Here is a 17,186-nt window from a genome sequence, read left to right as displayed (position 1 = left end):
CTGGAGCATCTGCAACACCTGTTCCCATCCCAACTTCACAAGGCTGCCTGTGGCTCCTGTTTCATTAAACTGGGGCAGTTTCTGTCAACTCAGTGTCTCAGATCCTATTTTCATCATTTACCCTTTCCTCCGTGTAACAGGCTGCCAGTGCTTGCTTGAAACACCACACCCTTTAGCCTGCTGGGGAAGGGTTAAATGGGCTGTGCTGACTCACTAAGCCGGGTGACTCATTACCCCACCCAGCTATAGGGGAAATGGCTGTCTACAGGGAGAGGATTATAAAGCCAGAAGGGGCTATTGTGATAATCTAATCCAATCACTCTCTACAGCTGCAGTGCTGGACTGAGCCATGGGGGGCATGTAAGCAGAGCAAACCTGGAGTAGGAATCTTAGGAGCAGCCAACTCCAGAAAGGAGCCTTACACTGAACTTGGTTGTATTGCTAAGGCTGTGTATGCACTGTGCTATGAAAGGCACCAGCTCACGCTCCATTTCTTTAATACATTTATATCTCAAAAATCAGTTCCATGTATTATGTCAAATGTGGCTTTTGCACTGTATTGCACTAACTAGCTGATTTTTATATTCAGACCTTGACTTATGGATTCCAGATTTGTTAACTTTGGACAGGAAGTTTTTAAAGTGGTATCCAAAACTCACTGACTTCTCTAGAACACAGACTTTGACTTGTGAGTGTGCTTTCTTTCATAGATTTGATGCCTGGTTTCATAAGACTTCTTCCATCTACACTGGATTTTATAAAAACTAATACTCAGGCTCCTTGTATCTGAGTTTCATTAGCTGATTGTAGCACATTTCTTCCTGGTTACCTAATTGCGCTCCTTGATCTTTAACTGCTTTCACTAAATTATCCTCTGCATTCAAAGCCCAACACAGTGAAGGTGTGCAGACTACACCTTCTGCAATACTCCACACGTAGGTTCTCTTGGGGATGAATGCATACTGAGAGCCAGGTAGAGTATGTCCATAGCCACTTCAAGGCTTTGTCACTCCCTCAAACAATTTCATGCTTTCATTCTGCTTTTAACAGGTGAATTTTTGGTGCTGCTGAAACGCACCAGCCTGGTGGGACCAAAGTAAAGTTCCCTTATTCACCAAACAGGTCAGCAACACTCAACCTCAGCAGAAGCTACCTTCTGCCAACCAATCAGTCTGCCTCAACATTCATGTGGAGGGACACTGGGCAAATGAGTAGTGCAGGCATTATGCTCCATTCCTTGGCCTCTTTCCAGTAGATCTAGTGTAACAGTGTCATCTCTGGTCGTTTCTGCGATGTGAATACTTGTCCATGACTCCTAGAATGAGGCCTTCAGTTAATAAGCTTGTGGGGACTGCTGAATCAAGCCACTAATTTTATTTAATTACATTAAGGTTAAAGGCCCTATCCAAGGCTCTGGCTTACCCTACATAATTAATTTTCACAGTAAAATAAAAAGGGGGACTGCTGAGGCTGCTCGACTAATATAATTTCAAACAATAATAAAAAATCACACGTCATCCAGCTCTGCTAACTCTCGGCCCACTCTTCCCCAAGGCCCTGGGAAAATAGAGGGGCTGTGCAGCATGCCAGAAAAGTAGGTCCATTTTGGAATGGGGCGAGGGTGCTGAATCCAAAGTCACTGTCCCTGCTAAAGAACAGCCTGAGAGGAAGTAGCCTAGAGATGAAACAGGCTTCCAACCAATTATCAATTTCTTGTGCTAAGCAATGAAAATAATGGGACTGCTGGTGCAAAAGCTTACACTTCCATTCTCCCCTCAAATTCTTCTCACAGCCTCAAGGCCATTTTTGCTGGCATGAAACTTGTTTTCTGAACATTCATTATTTTGGTCACTGGGTGCCATCCTGTCATGTTACTGCAAAGAGGTGTGTTCCTTGCTGGAATTGGCAATGTTTTGCCCTGAATCCTATTTGTGAGCAAGTTTTGTCAGGCATCCTCATAAAGCAACGATTTAATAGGTGGGTTCTGCTCTGCCTTTGAGCTACTGAAATCTGTCCTCTTTGTTTTTCAACCTTTGCTGATTCGCCGTAATTGCAGCTCTACCTGTATTTGGAATTTCCTGCTTTTTTCTAGCACTGAAATCACACCTTAGATGGCTGTTAAATTTCCTGATTCTAGCAACAATCTCTTAATTCTGAAATAGAAAAATTGTCAAGACAAAATGGATCAGTTACGTCCATGCTCGGAATAATAAGCATGCAGAAGAGAAACAAAGGGATGACAGTCATGCAGGAAGGAATATCTGCTTACTTGTTGATGTAGCAGTAAGACCTCTCTCTGAGTCCAAAGAGGTTTATCTGCTAAAGATTTTATCTTGTTTCACCATGTTCTCTAGAACTACAGGTTGGGTCATGTGTTCCTGGAACTTCCAGTCTTCAGACATTAAATTTCTTGGTTACCTATTGTCTGCTCTGATAGAACTACTTTTTCTGATACTTCAGCAGTGCTCTTTTAAAGCACTGAGGCAAAAGAATTCCTACTATGTTGCTAAACCGAAGAGGGGGAAAAAATTCCATTCTCTGTATTGTCTTTTCCTGACCCTTTGTTCCTTGAATAGTCTGTGTTGTTTATCTTGACCTCTTGTGCAATCTTTCCTTCTGAAGAAATTCCAGTCTCTTGAGTAAAAATAAGCAAGTGAGAGCCTTTCAAGAAGGGTTTAAAAACAAACCAAACCCACCAAACAAACCTTTTTATTCAAGTTAGCAACCCAGCAGCTAGGAAACAACAGTCATTTTTACAGAGAAATATTTTTCTTTATCAAGAAATTCTAATTTAAAAATCCCCACAACAACTTGGAAAAAAATCAGCGTAAAACAAATATTAGCCTCTAAGCTTGTTTCAAGAACATGCTTGGCTATTAGAATGATGGGTGTCTTTTCATTGACTTCCGGGGGATTGAATGGGCCTTAAAGCAGGAACCAGAGTGGCTAAGTAAAGACTGGCTAAGAAAAAGCATGTGAGAGAGGATGAGTTTGATTGGATTCCTTGCTAGGTCTCTGGAGGAAAAATCTTATGATGCAATGTTGTGACATCTCTTGGACAGAAAAAAATGTAAGTGCATTAGTGTGAGAACAGTAGTGGTAGGTTTACCACTGCTGCTGCAACAAATCCCTGGGCTGCCGTCCCATGAAATGTTAAGGCTTTAGCTATAAAATTCTCTAAATCCAGATATGAAACTCTAGCATGAATATTATATACAAAGCTAATTTTAGTGCGTAACAGAAAGGAATTAAGCTCAGTCTCCAAATTCACTCTTAGTTCACACAAAATAAGGGGTGAGCCTAATAGGCTTCATGTTGCCAACAGCACTGGACTTTTCTCCTTTCCTGGGAAGAGACTGGGGAAAGCCCTGTCTGTCTCAGAGTTCAGCCTCAAGGCCCCAGCAACTAGCCCCATTTTGGCAAGAATCATTTGGGGCTTGCCCTGAAACGGCTAACACTGGGTCAACAATTAGCTATTGTGATACTCAAGCAATAGTGAATTTAGCCCCAGTACTGACTCGATCTCAACAATCAGTTACTCACTTACTCAACCCTCAGCAAGAAGATTCATGAGCTCTACCAGTTCCTTCTTCCTGAAAGGCCAGAACTACCAAGAGAATAGCTGCTCCCAGGGGATCTCAGTGCTACTGTTCCCAGTCTAAACGGAAGAACGCAGAGGTGTGTAAACCAGTGAAGGCAGTAAGGGGAACCAGGACGACAGCAGGCACTTTGCAAGTTAATCTATGGCCCAGGTGAGTCACACGATCACTTCTGCATCTGGGACTGCCCCTAAGTTAAACTTCATGTGAAAGATATTTTCTGGACCTAAAATAACTCTATACCCATGCTGACAAACCAAAAACTCTCCCTAGGGAGTGAGGGAAGAGAGAGTTCAAGGGTGTGTCTAAAACAGGTCAACCTTTCTATATTTAACCTCAATAGTCAGCTATTTAGTCACTGCCTAAGTGTGTGTGTGTGAGAATATATATAAAAATGAGCTGTAACACATTTACCACCCCAGGATGTGCTTGCTCGCATTTTAATTGGACTACAAGGCAATCAGGACCTAAGGGAAAGTTTATTGTAAGTATCTACTGAACTATCTTAAGGGAAGAGTCCTTAAGCTTGAATTTTATGGTGTGATCACTGAAAGGGGCTATTTGTAATGAAGAACCTGATGTATGTAGGTAGAAAACCAAAAACTGAAAGATAAGAAATACAAAGGAAACAACAACATGAAAATGGCTCCAGTCAGCAAAGGAGGAGGAAGTCTGTGATTTAGTACAAAATAAATACATTTATCTTTCCCAGTGTAATATTTTACCATATGAAAACCTTCCACCTCCTATCTTGTGCAACAAGGAAAACAAGGAACAACCAGGGCTGAAAGTTCATAAATCTGCCCTAATTCCAGCGTATGTGCTGATGCTGTACCCTGCATGCGATTGCAGCAGCTTTCCTATTGAATTAGTTCACAGGGTGAACATTTGGAGTCTCTAGCTTGACAATGGCACCACCTTGTGGTTGTGGAAAAATCAGTCTAAAGTCCAACACATTTCTAAGGGGGATTTTTGAAGTTACCCAACACTGAGGGAGGGCCCTGCATCTGTGGAATCTGCAGCATGACCTTGCTCTAGAATCTTTCGTTTATCAAAGCTACTTCTGCCCTCATTGTGGAAAGAAAAAAGTTATAAACAGAGCCCAAATATAAATGGTTGCAGTGAATCCCTCAATCTGCAGGAGAGTCTGCAACAGTAGCTGAAACAGCTGAACTGCTCGGTTCTTTTCAAGGGATTGTTAATTCTGAACCATAAAGACTGACGACCTAAATGTGGCACATTGGACAATATAGAGACAGCAGAAAATAAATGGAATTTACCATAATCAGCAAAGTCTCCTTAATGTAACTTTATTATACAGTTTCATATGAATTAAGAACCTCAATTTAAAAAAAAAATGTTGCAGAATCTCCAGTCTGTCATATTGAAGTGCCACAGAGATCAGGAGTCTTGCCACAGAATTTAACACGAGCTTGCTGCACAGCAAATGGGGCCTTAGTGAATATTAGCAAATACGTAATGGTACATTATGCTTAGCTATTTTTATTAGTACTACTTTGATAATGGGTATTTTGGTAGCTATTGGTAAAACACACTCAGGCCAAGTATTAGAATGTAAAGTTTAAAGTGAAAGGTCAAATTGTATTAGTACTGTAACTAACAGCATCCTTCAGTCCTACTATACCATGACAGTTAATATTAATTCAGATGCTAGATTTCAACCTGAAAAAAACTTCAGGCTATGGAAATTCTTCAGGAAAAATATGCACGGCCAGGAGGAGGAGGAGTAGAAGTTAGGGGGCTTCAAATCAGAGTAAATTAAGGAGAAAGTACTGAAAAATAAAACTTTTATTAAATATTCAATGTATAAATTCATTATATACAAAATACACTTGTCTGTATGGGAGACAAGGAATAGATTCAGTCCTGATGTAGACAACTATTCCTTCAACAACAAAAAGAGCATTTACACTCCTGCACCTCCTTTAGCCACTTCAACTTGGGGAAGCTGACACAGAAAGCCTTTCAGTGTGTACTCCCCCTGACAAAGCCCTAGTTGTAAGTAGCTGAAAAATCAAAGGCTGGCATAACTAGAGATAACCTGTTCCAGAGTTGTGAAGCAGTCCAGAAAGTCCTCCTCTTCGATCCCAAACTTAGTGTACTGGTGAACATAAGCTCTGAGGGGGCAAAGAGTTTGGGTAAACAACCGAGAACTAGACAGCAAAACATTACAAATCGTTGGTCCCTAAAAATCTGACACCTAGTACAGCATCAGCCTGAGCTGGTTGTACCCTTGTAACCCAGAACTGAATTGTTTGTTTGGACTCTTCTTGTGTAGTTCATACTGGACAGTACAACATAATCCAGTTCTAATAGTGTTTATAGCCTCAGGTATGCTGCTACAATTTCAAGTTCAATGGCTGGCTTTTGGGGAAGTGCAAAGAGCATTTTCTGGCTTGTTTCTGAATCTCAGCAGAGCCACTAAAAGCAATGATTGTACTTGGAGGCAGCAGTTTACTCATTTATGATGGGCAAAGTGTCAAGTAGTCTTTTCGGGACAAACGTAAAACTGCTGTTTGTTGAATGAGTTTAACAGATGATAAATTTAGGAACAAAACTATTCAGCTCTTATTCACACAGATCGTGTGGCTAATTCCCACATTTCCTGGACACTTGCCCTCTGACGCCCAATAATCTTGGCCTCGTGTGATGAAAGAAAAGAGGCAATTATTCTTTGACTTAAAGTCTGGTTTTAAGGAAAAGTAAACCTCAGGGGTCAGAGCCTTTATAAACATAACTCCCAAAATGTTTTTGAACCAAGCCAGGAATCTCACTGTTTCCTGGAATGAGCAGCAAGGCTGGATACAACCTAGAAACCGTGTGATCAGTAGAAGAGTTTGTATCTATTCATTTCAGAATGGATATTCTGGAACGGACAAGTAACTGGGGGGTTTTTAGTGCTGGTGAAAGTGCCAACTTGACTGCACTGGAAACTGGTCCTATTTACCGAACGGATACTAAAAAGGTAGTGCAAGCTGCCCCCCACCGCTCTGCCATGGTGCCTCAACCCTAGAGTTGGTTCCTCCAGAATCGAGGTAACAGCCTCCACCATCATTCAAGGTCCTCTGCAGAGACTGCTGGGGGGAAAAAAGCAATTGTGCCATGGAGAAATGGTTCCAGGCCACCCCCCATTTAACAAAGGTAAGGGAATAGCCACTGGTCTGACTTCGTTTTACTGTCTTTGGGTGCCCTGCAAAAAAACATTTGTTCTGGCAAGTTTTCTCTGAAATGAATTTGGTTCAGTGTTCTAGGAAATCAGCCATGTAGCACTAGTTCCTCTTAAGTCGTTTTGATCAGTGGGAGCTTTGTTCCTCCTCTGTGCAGGGATGGATGTACTCCTGTATGTATGTATTGTGCTCATATTTTACAGCAGGGTTGATCAGCAACTTGCACTCACTTACAGCCCGGCTTGGATTTGAAACTGTGACGCAGAGGCTTCTATACCCAAATCCCCCAAGAACATTATCTGGAAAACTACCACCATATTTACACACATTCTGTAATGAAGCTGGTATCACTGTTTCTTTTACTGTTAAGAGATACCTTTTTATCCCAAATCAGAATTATCTGTGAAGCATTTTAAACTGAGACGTGTGTTTGCAACTATTTACTTCCAATGAAAATATTGAAAAGTCTAAATGAAAAACTAACAGTCTTATTTTCACTTACTTGGAAGCAAACATATTCCAAGCTTTCCCCACAATGTGGTCCATAAGTTTCAGCAGGAACTGGCTGTTGCTGACCAAAGAAGCAGATTTTTCATACTTGTTAAAGGCTCTTGGTGTTTTCCATATTTTAAAGGCCTCTTGAGGGTTTAGCCAGGATGTATACAATGCTGGATCTCTGAAACTTCCTGCAATGGGAATATTGCAGTCTTTTCTGACTAATGAAGTTTTACCAAGTGATTTTCTTTACAGGTTCAACTAGAATTTTCCAATCAGCATGTTACACTGAGTATTGTATGCTAGAACTCTGAACCTCTGCTTTAAATCTACTGCATGAATACACAGACTAAAAAGTGACCCTGAAAAAGGATAGTTTATGACTGGTTCTGTGCCTGTCAGGGCAACACGGAGCTGCTGCAGATACTGCCCATTCGACCTCACAAACCAACATTAAGTGGAAAGGAAAACTGAAATTTGTTCTCATGTCCACTGTGTCCCAGCTAATAATTAGAAGCTGGGGCTTTGGGAGTGGTGTAGAATGAGGTGGGTGATCTCACAAGACCATGATGTGAAAGAAAAAAACAGCTGCAGTAAGTCCTCAATGTATCTCTGTTCCACCAGTTCTCTAAAGCCTCAGCTGCTGTTTGGCAGATCAAGTCAGACTTCCTAGCAATATTTCCACCTGATGGGCCTAGTAGAAGTGTAACTATTCAAACTGGTTCTTTCCCACACAATGTGGTGAGGGCAGGATATAAAAGTATCCCAGCACGGCTTCAGTGCTCTGTGATAAGCAAGCTACGATGTCTCTCACTCCTGTAGCGGCTCAGTAGCTTTCCAGGTAGCAGTATACTATAGCAACGAATCCTGTCACACAGATAGAATTTAGTTTTACAGTCTGATGGTACCTCTCTTTTCCCGCAGGTTGCATTAGGAAGCCCTGATAGACACTGCCAGTGTAGCGTCTACGTATGTAAATATAGGAGTCCTTCATGACTGCAGAACACAGCCTTGGACATTAGAATGTGTTTGCAGAGAGAATGTTGACCTTAATCTTTAAAGTATGCAGCCTTCGGCTTTTTTCACTTTTGCCGGTGACTGACACAATGAAAACAGTGGGAGACGGAAGAAGGAATAACTGATGTACTGTGTATTTTTTCTCACCTAGATCAACGCTTTGCACATCTTTTCCTCGCAGGACAACCAGGTTGGCAATGGAGGTGTTAAAATGTAGTGCCTTACTTGGAGAGGCTTTTGGAGGGACAGGATGCCCTGGCAATGGTGGTCGCACCTGCCAATCGATACCTAGAAACAGAAGTTTTTGAAACAAACAAAACTCTATATTTCAATCATGTGATGTGAAATATGGCTGCATTCAGAAAGAGGTACTGCGGGCTACTTGGAGACAGTCTAGTGCTAGTGATATTCAGTACCTGGCACTGGACGTATGGCCAAGGGTGTGCCACAGTCCACTCACTGATCAAGCAGCAGTTACATGACTCTTAGATGGTAAGGGAGCTCAACCTGCAGGTCTTATGGAGGGAAATCTCCCACTGCAGTCACTGTTCCTACCACATAGGAAACAGTTCACCATTCTTGTGCCTTGCTGGCACCTAAACTATGTAATTGGAAGCCATATTACAGTTCATCACCTGTCAAGGATTAACGTGTTAAAAAAAACAAAGCAACACTAGGAATCCAACAGCTGTTCCAAGTGAATCATGGAAGTTGAGCGGTCTGGGAGCTAAAGCAGGGAGGAACTGGAAGGTCTTATGGCAGCAGTGTTATTAGTTGAAGGAGCTGGTGGGTATATGGGGATGTCTAGATGAAGGGGGCTACATCTTTCTGAATTGGTTAAAGCTATCCAGTGAGTTCCCAAAGGCAATAAACCTTATTCCATACAAAGAAACTTATGTTGAAAGAGTAACTGATTTCCAAGGTGTGCACACACCTCTTACCTTCTTCCATCTTAGCATTAGCAATAAGCATCTGTCTTAGATGTTTGATGAGCCCAGGCCAAGTAAATGTGCTGTATTCCAGGGAGTTCTCTGACATCTGCGGTATATTACGAAGACCCAACATCTTGAATTCAGGATGGGGAACTAAAGACTCCATTAAGTCTCCTGAGAATCAAAAAACAGGTGCCATGACTGCCCAAATAATATTTAGGCTAGTCTATGAGAGACAATAGTGAGGAACTTCATGGGGACCTAATGACACAAGATGGAGGGGCAACATGCAGAGTAGATAAGTGCAAGTCATACACATCACAGTGAACAATGTGAAAAACTCATACACTTTACTGGGGTCTATATTGGCATGTTAGCACTCTGGAGAGCTCACAGATAAATCACTGGAAAAAAATCTGCTCCTTGTTCAGTGGTGGTCAAAAAAAGCAAAAATGCTGGACTATACACCTCTACCCCGATATAACGCGACCCGATATAACACAAATTCAGCTATAACGTGGTAAAGCAGCGCTCCAGGCGGGCGGGGCTGCGCACTCCAGCGGATCAAAGCAAGTTCGATGTAACGCGGTTTCACCTATAATGCGGTAAGATTTTTTTGGCTCCCAAGGACAGCATTATATCAGGGCAGAGGTGTATAAAGAATGGGATGGAAAACAGTGATAGTATTATAATGCTCTTGTTAGGTCAAAGTATAAATCAATTCCAGTGAAGGCATCTCAGACAGAAAGCTAAAATCGAAGGAGTTTAAAGAAAAAGAATGAGAATGATTAGAGGCAGAAAGCCAGTTCTGTCTGCAATTGGGACTATTTAGAGCAGAGACATGGTAGAACTATACAAATAACAAATAGAATAGACAAGATAAACTAATTTACTCTCTCATAATACAAGACCATGAGGCTATGACATGACACCGAAATGGGCAAAATTGAAACTAAACAAGGATAATTATTCAGAGGGGCTATAAATGCTCATGAGTCAGGGCAAAAACCTGCTACTAACTGATGTGGGTTAGGAAGAAAGTTCCCCTAGGGGCAGGTTATTCCATAGTTGTCCACTGGAGCAGAGGTCCTCAAACTGTGGGTCGGGGACTCCAAAGTGGGTCATGACCCGATTTTAATGGGATCACCAAGGCTGGTGTTGGCCCTGGGCATCAGCAAGTCTGAAGTCCAAGCCCAAGCCCCACCGCCAGGGGCTGAAGCTGAAGCCAGAGCCCCACCACCCAGGGCAGAGGCCCTTGGGCTTCAGTTCTAGTCCCCCCAGCCAGCGCAGTGGGGCTCAGGCAGGCTCTGTCTTCAGTCCCTGCTCCTGGGGTCATGTAGTAGTTTTTATTGCCAGCAGGGGGTCACGGTGCAATGAAGTTTGAGAACCACTGCGCTAGGGTGTTTCTTACACCTCCCTCTAAAAGCATCTGGTAATGATCACTGTTGGTGAAAAGATACTGGACGAGGCAGGCCGCTACTCTGAACCAATATGGCAATTCTAATGGTCTTATGACATTTAATCATGTTTCATTAGACAACTGAAACTTGCTTTCTCCTTCTTCATGGTAAAGGTTGTGTAGCAAAAGGGGAAAACAATGAAGATGCACCATAAATACACAGAAACAGGCACAACAGAGGGAATGACCCTGTGTTCCTTATCACCCATAAGGATGTAGACACAAACAGCCCGCTCCCCCCCGGCCCCGCATTTCTGTCTGACATGGAGTATAGAAAATAATAAACCCTCCTCTGCATTTGTCTGGCTGCACTCCGAGTCTATTATTGCAGGGACCAATGGGAAAATGCCGAAGTGGAAATTTTGGGTAGCAACCACAAATCTTGGCACTATAGACGGGGCGGCTCCAGGCCCCAGCACGCCAAGCGCGTGCTTGGGGCGGCATGCCACGGGGGGCGCTCTGCCGGTTGCCGGGAGGGCGGCAGGCGGCTCCAGTGGACCTCCGCGGGCGTGCCTGCGGAGGTCCGCTGGTCCCACGGCTCCGGTGGACCAGTGGACCACCGGAGCCGCGGGACCAGCGGACCCTCCGCAGGCACGTCTGCAGCAGGTCCACCGGAGCCACGGGACCGGCGATCGGCAGAGCGCCCCCCGCGGCGTGCCGCCATGCTTGGGGCGGCGAAATTGCTAGAGCCACCCCTGACTATTGATAAATTAATTCTCTCATTCCAGGATGAGACACACCACAGACCTGTATTATCACTAACAAGATCAGCAGAATACTCTAATTTTGGTTTGCAGCTTTTTATGCAAGGCTTTTTATCTGGTTTCAGTTTGCATATATTTCTAAACTAACCCCACAACTCGAAACAAAACCACTGACTTGCACATGGTTTCACCTAAAATGTAAATTAGTCCCAGGCTGACACCAGCCACTTGGAAAGAGGAAGCATCACTTGGTGGTAAAGCATGAGACTGGGTGTCAGAAGCTCTACTCTTAACTCTGCTGCAAAACTGATGCATGATCAATGGCAAGTCACTTAATCTCCTTCTGCCTCAGTTTCATCATCTTTAAAAGAGTAGATAATACCCAACTCACAGAGGGGGCTGATGTTTAGCTTGCAGTTTGAAGAGTGCTCCAAGATCCTTGAAATGAAAGCATTAGATGGCAGAAAGCATTATTATAATTAGATACCTAGTGGGCTTCTGCTATACTGTGAGGCACCTTCTGAGGAGTAAGTGGGCTGGAACACACTTCCCAGCTGATGTGCAATTACTTGATTTACATCCCTGAAGGAGATCTTTTTAATATTCATTAGCTGAGCACAGATCTTGTGGATGGCATCATTTTCGTGAACAAGGAGAGCATCTGCTGACTGGTACAGGTGTGAGAGTGTCAGAACTGAGTTGTAGTTTTGAACAATTACCTGGAAGCACAAACACACATCAACAAGGATGAGTTAAATTAAGAATTTTTGTCTATGTAACTTATGTCACCTCTTTTGATATTCTTCATGGAGTGACTGATTCCCCCTTTACCAAGATCCTGCACCCAATTCAGCAACACTTTTAGCTTCCACTTAGATAGTGAACAAAGCCTGCCTTGATCTTATCATCCACCGCTGCATTCATAGCAATATACTGAGAATGAACCAGTAGGATCATGCTGTATTTATTATACTTCCCATGTAATAAACTGGAGGCTTGTTTCAATTCCCTGCTCCACTACAGACTTCCTGTGTGACCTTGGGCAAGTCACTTAGGCCAGGTCTACACTACAAAGTTTTGTTGGCATACCTATGTCAGTACAGGGTGTGTGGAAAAATTCACCCCCGCGTCTGACATAGTGATGCCAGCAAACCTCCCTCCCTGCCCTCAGGTCCCTTTTGTCTGCATAGCTCATGTTGCTTGGTGAGGCAGTTTAACTATACTGGCAAAAGATCTCCTTATGCTGGTTATAAACTGTGTCTCTATTACAGCTGTATTGGCAAAGCCTTTCTTGTGTACACTAGCCCAGTGTCTCTGTGCCTCAGTTCTCATCTGTAAAATAGAGATAATAGTACTTCTGTGTCTCACAGAGGTGTTGTAACGATAAATACATGGAGAAAAATTGTGATGTGCTCACATACTATGGAAATGGGGGCCTTATACGTACTAGTTAGCCTCAGGCACTAGTGAAATATGTCTCATAGTTGGGACGTGCAGTTTTACAATCACATTTTAAAAATTATGTTTTGTTTTCACTTTTGAAAAACCCACAGCAACTGACTACAGGCAAACAATGAAACTAACTATACATGAGGTGATATTAAATACACAAAGTAAATAAACTGCGAAGAAACAATTCTCTCCCTTTCTCCAATATATTTCAGTTATAGGCATTTTAGGTGTTATTTGTAACACTAGAAGGTAAAACAAGTGTAGGGTTGGGTTTTTTTGTTATCACTAGACTGGCCTTTTAATACTGATTAAATATTTTGCAGAACCCTCATGGAGCTTTAACATTCACCTCACCGGTTCCATAGGGCCAGATAACCTGGTTGAGTATAAATGAGGTTGGAAAAGCATCTCTTAAGCACTGGGTCACAAAGGCTCCCATGCCTGATCCTGTGCCACCAGCCATGCTCATTACTGTGAAAAATCCACTGAGTCGGTCACACTTCTCTGCTTCCTTCTGTACCAGGTTCATGATAACTTCTCTGTACCTGGGCCCATGAACAGAGTAACTGCAGCATAAGAGAGAAAGCACAAAGAGCAAGAATTCTTACTTTATAGCAAAACAAAAGCAATGAAGTCAGCCACACAAATATATAAAGTAGTTTTTCCTTCTTTTAAAAATGCCGATCCATTTATCTAACTCTTTCTGTCACCAATGGTGCCTGTAGTGAACAATCCTCAATTCTTCTGTTGTGCCATTTATTTTGCAGTAAGAGCCTGATCTTTAAATTAGCCTTCCACTCTGCATCCACAAATCAAGTAGTTACATGTCTAGGTGACATTTTGGTCACTTTTCTGTAACTGAGTATTAGGTCTTCACTGTTAATACCAATCTCAGTTCCTTGCAAAAAAGAGCACAAGCACTCTACAATAGCAGTAAAATCAGGGTAATGTTATGCATGCAGTGTATTACTTCACAGCAGCAACAGTTCGGCTTCTAAGAGAGGATGGCTGTGAGTCTAGGCAGTTGCTTAGTATTCACATGCTGTATTATTATTATTAGCAAAGCTTGCCGTGATCATTCATACCCATTTGCCCAGTTGTTTCCAGACCCCTGTTTCTGACAGAAGTGTGACTGATGGTCATATTTCCAGTGGCCAGACCTAGCAGCTATTGAGAGGGTCTGACTGATTACTTTCGGTTCCATGTCAACAAGCACAGCTCGGGCAACAGGTACTGGAGAGAGAGAGAGAGAGAAAAAAAAATGCAAAATCAAAAAGACTGCATCATACTTAAACCTTTTAACAAGAAAACAATGTTCACATAACAGGCATAAAAACATACGAAGGGCCAGATAATACTTATTCATGCAAGTCATCCCATTAACTTCAGGGGGACAGTACATGAGAATAAGGTGAGCGGGATCTGACCCTCAAAGCTTTACATTTGCATAGAACCTTTCATTATCCCAAAACGTATTTTGCAAACTCTACATAGACAGGAGTCCTTCTCGGTAGGGAAACCATTCAGGTCAGCTAGCATTTGAAATGGACGGGCTTCATGCCCCAGTACTTAAATCTGATCTACCTAACGTGTGTAATAAACAGAAATCTGGAAAGAACAAAAACATGTTTCTCATCTAGAAAAGCTCTTTATTAGTTCTCTTGAATGTATGATGGCAATCAAAGGCACAAAACAAGAAAAACAAAGCTCACTGCAATAGTTCTATTATTGTAAGAAAGAGAAAGGTGGGCTTGGGATTAAGGCACAGAATCAGGGTTCAGGACTGCAGGAATCTGTTCCAGCTCTGCCACTGACTTGGTATGTGACCTTGGGCAAGTCACTTCACCTCTCAGTGTCTGCTTTGCCATTTGTTAAATGCTGATGACAACAGGGCTGAGATGGTAAGTTCATGAATATACCTAAAGCACATCCTTAAATAGAAATGCAAAGTATTGTTTATTACTACATATGTTTCTAACAGGCTCAGTATGGTATGAAAAAAAAAATCCTTAAAAATTGTACCTCCAGTTTTCTCCTCACTGAAGAAACGTTCCTTGCAAGCTTCCTGATAGGATTCATTCTCCTTCTTGGAGCACAGTCCATGTGTGCTGTGGAAGTCATTGCAGATAGCATTAAACACCTCGTAACCAATCTGGTTACCACACTGACCAAGCTGTACTGTGACTATTGACATTCTCCTTCACCTTGGATTTAATCCTAAAAAGAAAAAAATATAGATTTGTGCTTTTTACTGTGGTTGATCAAGCTGTAGAGAGTGGAAGACTTTGGACCAGTTTCATAACCCATGAAAAGCACGTTTGGGCAGTGAAATTTCCCTTGTACAAAGGGCAGCTGTGCGGTTTTCCAGACTATTTAAACCCTGCAGCTATGTGGATTTAGTGGCTGAAACTCCTCTGAAGGGGCTGCGGCCATCATTGAGTGTTGACAGTGGCCACAGTGGGGCTGTGGTGTGTTTGAGTGGGGTCAGGTGTTGAATTTTTTTCCCCACCAATTGCTGCTCAGGACAATCAGAAAAACGAACAATTGGGTTTTCCATGGTACTTATATCTCTCTTTTATGTCACACAAAGCCGGCCTATATTTAACTGCCTCAGACACTGCAGGTTGAAGGCTAAGGTTCCTAATATGAACCTCAATGACTAATGCTCAAGCACAACTGCGCTACCCCATCTGTTCATACGTGCAAGTCTCAGCTGACACATGAAGACTCTATTGTCATTTAGACATTACTGGCATTCAGTGTTGTTGCAGGCTCGTCTGCTTCTTTTTCTGCAGTTCCAGTGGTTCAGTTAGTCTGTTGTTAGCCATGGTAGAAGCTCTAAAATAGACCAGACACTGGTATTTTAAACTAGCAGGTTGCCTAGACCACCAAATTTAAATGACACTGAAGTTAAAATGCTGGATTATATTAATGCTCCCGCTGATGGAGCTGCACTGGTGGTAGCAACAGTGGGAAATCTTAGAAATAAAAGGCTAGTTCAGGATACAACTATGGACAGATTAGAGCCTCACATTCTCCTCTGGGTGAAACAAAATCTTTTCCAACACTGCCTACATGACCTACCGGGGCATTACTCTGCCAATAGTCCCTTCCTTGCAGATGCAAAGAAGCACCTGCTGCTGAAAGATCTACAGGATCCCATTTCAAATCTGTGAATTTAGATTCTTGCATGCATTACAGGGGTGGATGAAACCAAGCTAGATCAATGAGAAGAATTACTCTGGGAAGCTAAACTGACACGTAGAAGCCATTCACACTTACATAATCCATCCAGTTGAAACTATAATAGTTGGTATGTATCATTCTGTTAAAGCAGCCAACCATAGCCCACTCATTACACTCCCACAATTGTAAATTCTAGTTTAATACCCAATCCGTCTATCAAGAATGTTGAGAATGACTGTATTCTATCTTTGTGGGGAGGGCAGAAGGGAGTAGGAGTTGAACTAGCACCCGTGATCCCAGGCCCCCCTCATCCAGCCACATAGGTGGTACCCCCCATACCAAGCCCCCCTCATCCAGCCATGTAGGTGGCACCCCCTGATCCCAGGCCCCTGTATGTGGCACCCCGTGATCCCAGGCCCCCCTCATCCAGCCACGTAGGAGGCACCCCCCAATCCCAGGCCCCCCTCATCCAGCCACGTACGTGGCACCCCCCAATCCCAGGCCCCCCTCATCCAGCCACGTACGTGGCGCCCCCCGAGCCCAGGCCCCCGTCCGTGGGGCCCCCCGATCCCAGGCCCCCCTCATCCAGCCACGTACGTGGCACCCCCCGATCCCAGGTCCCCATCCTGCTCCCACGCGGAGAGCGATGCCTCTTTGTCCCCGTCCTGCATCCCCGCCGTCCCGTGTAGCCCTCATAACCCCCCGCCGCCCCACGCCAGCACAGGGCGCGTACCGTACCCCAGCCCCAAGCGCCTCCCCGCCAGGACCAGCTCGCTACCTGAGTCTCGCCCCTCACGGTCTCACGCCAGGATTCTGCCCCAGCAGGTCAAGACTCCTTCCCTCAGGGAGCGCGCGCAGCGTTACCATCACAACAAGCCTCCTGGCCCCTCCGGCAGCGCTACAGAGCCGCCTTTCAACAGACCTCTTGCGCATGCTCTGAGCCAGCAGGAGGCGGTGTAGGGGGCTTCAGTGCGCAGGCTTCAGTTAACATTATACGCATGCACCGAGCCGAGAAGCTTCACTCTGCAGTCTGCGCATGCTCGGTGCCAGTAAATCTAGCGGCCGACGGAGCTTTGCGCATGCTCCGTACGAGCCGCCACTGAGGTCGCACGCCATGGTGCGTTCTGCGCATGTGCAGTGTGGTCCCTTGCGGT

General features: G+C 43.8%; 1 protein-coding gene across 2 annotated transcripts; it reads right to left on the bottom strand.

Annotated features, from left to right (window-relative positions):
* Window positions 1-5,390: 5,390 nt before the first annotated feature.
* On the bottom strand, window positions 5,391-17,036 carry TUBD1 (tubulin delta 1). 2 transcript variants are annotated; one of them, XM_039507383.1, is made up of 9 exons: window positions 16,811-17,036; window positions 14,869-15,063; window positions 13,932-14,079; window positions 13,196-13,412; window positions 11,882-12,113; window positions 9,241-9,405; window positions 8,447-8,587; window positions 7,290-7,473; window positions 5,391-5,737 (listed from the first exon to the last, which is right to left on the bottom strand). In XM_039507383.1, exons 2-9 carry the CDS (start codon window positions 15,038-15,040, stop codon window positions 5,635-5,637), a joined length of 1,362 nt encoding a protein of 453 aa, XP_039363317.1. In that variant the 5' UTR covers window positions 15,041-15,063; window positions 16,811-17,036; the 3' UTR covers window positions 5,391-5,634. The 2 variants fall into 2 exon arrangements, with proteins under 2 accessions (XP_039363317.1, XP_039363318.1); XM_039507384.1 differs by lacking the exons at window positions 13,932-14,079; window positions 14,869-15,063; window positions 16,811-17,036 and having other exon boundaries at window positions 13,201-13,322.
* Between the last annotated feature and the right edge of the window lie 150 nt (window positions 17,037-17,186).

This window comes from Mauremys reevesii, linkage group 20 (assembly GCF_016161935.1).
Source record: "Mauremys reevesii isolate NIE-2019 linkage group 20, ASM1616193v1, whole genome shotgun sequence".
Lineage (NCBI taxonomy): Eukaryota > Metazoa > Chordata > Testudines > Geoemydidae > Mauremys > Mauremys reevesii.
The sequence above is the reverse complement of the archived record's forward strand: the minus strand, read 5'-3'. Positions and strand labels throughout refer to the sequence as shown.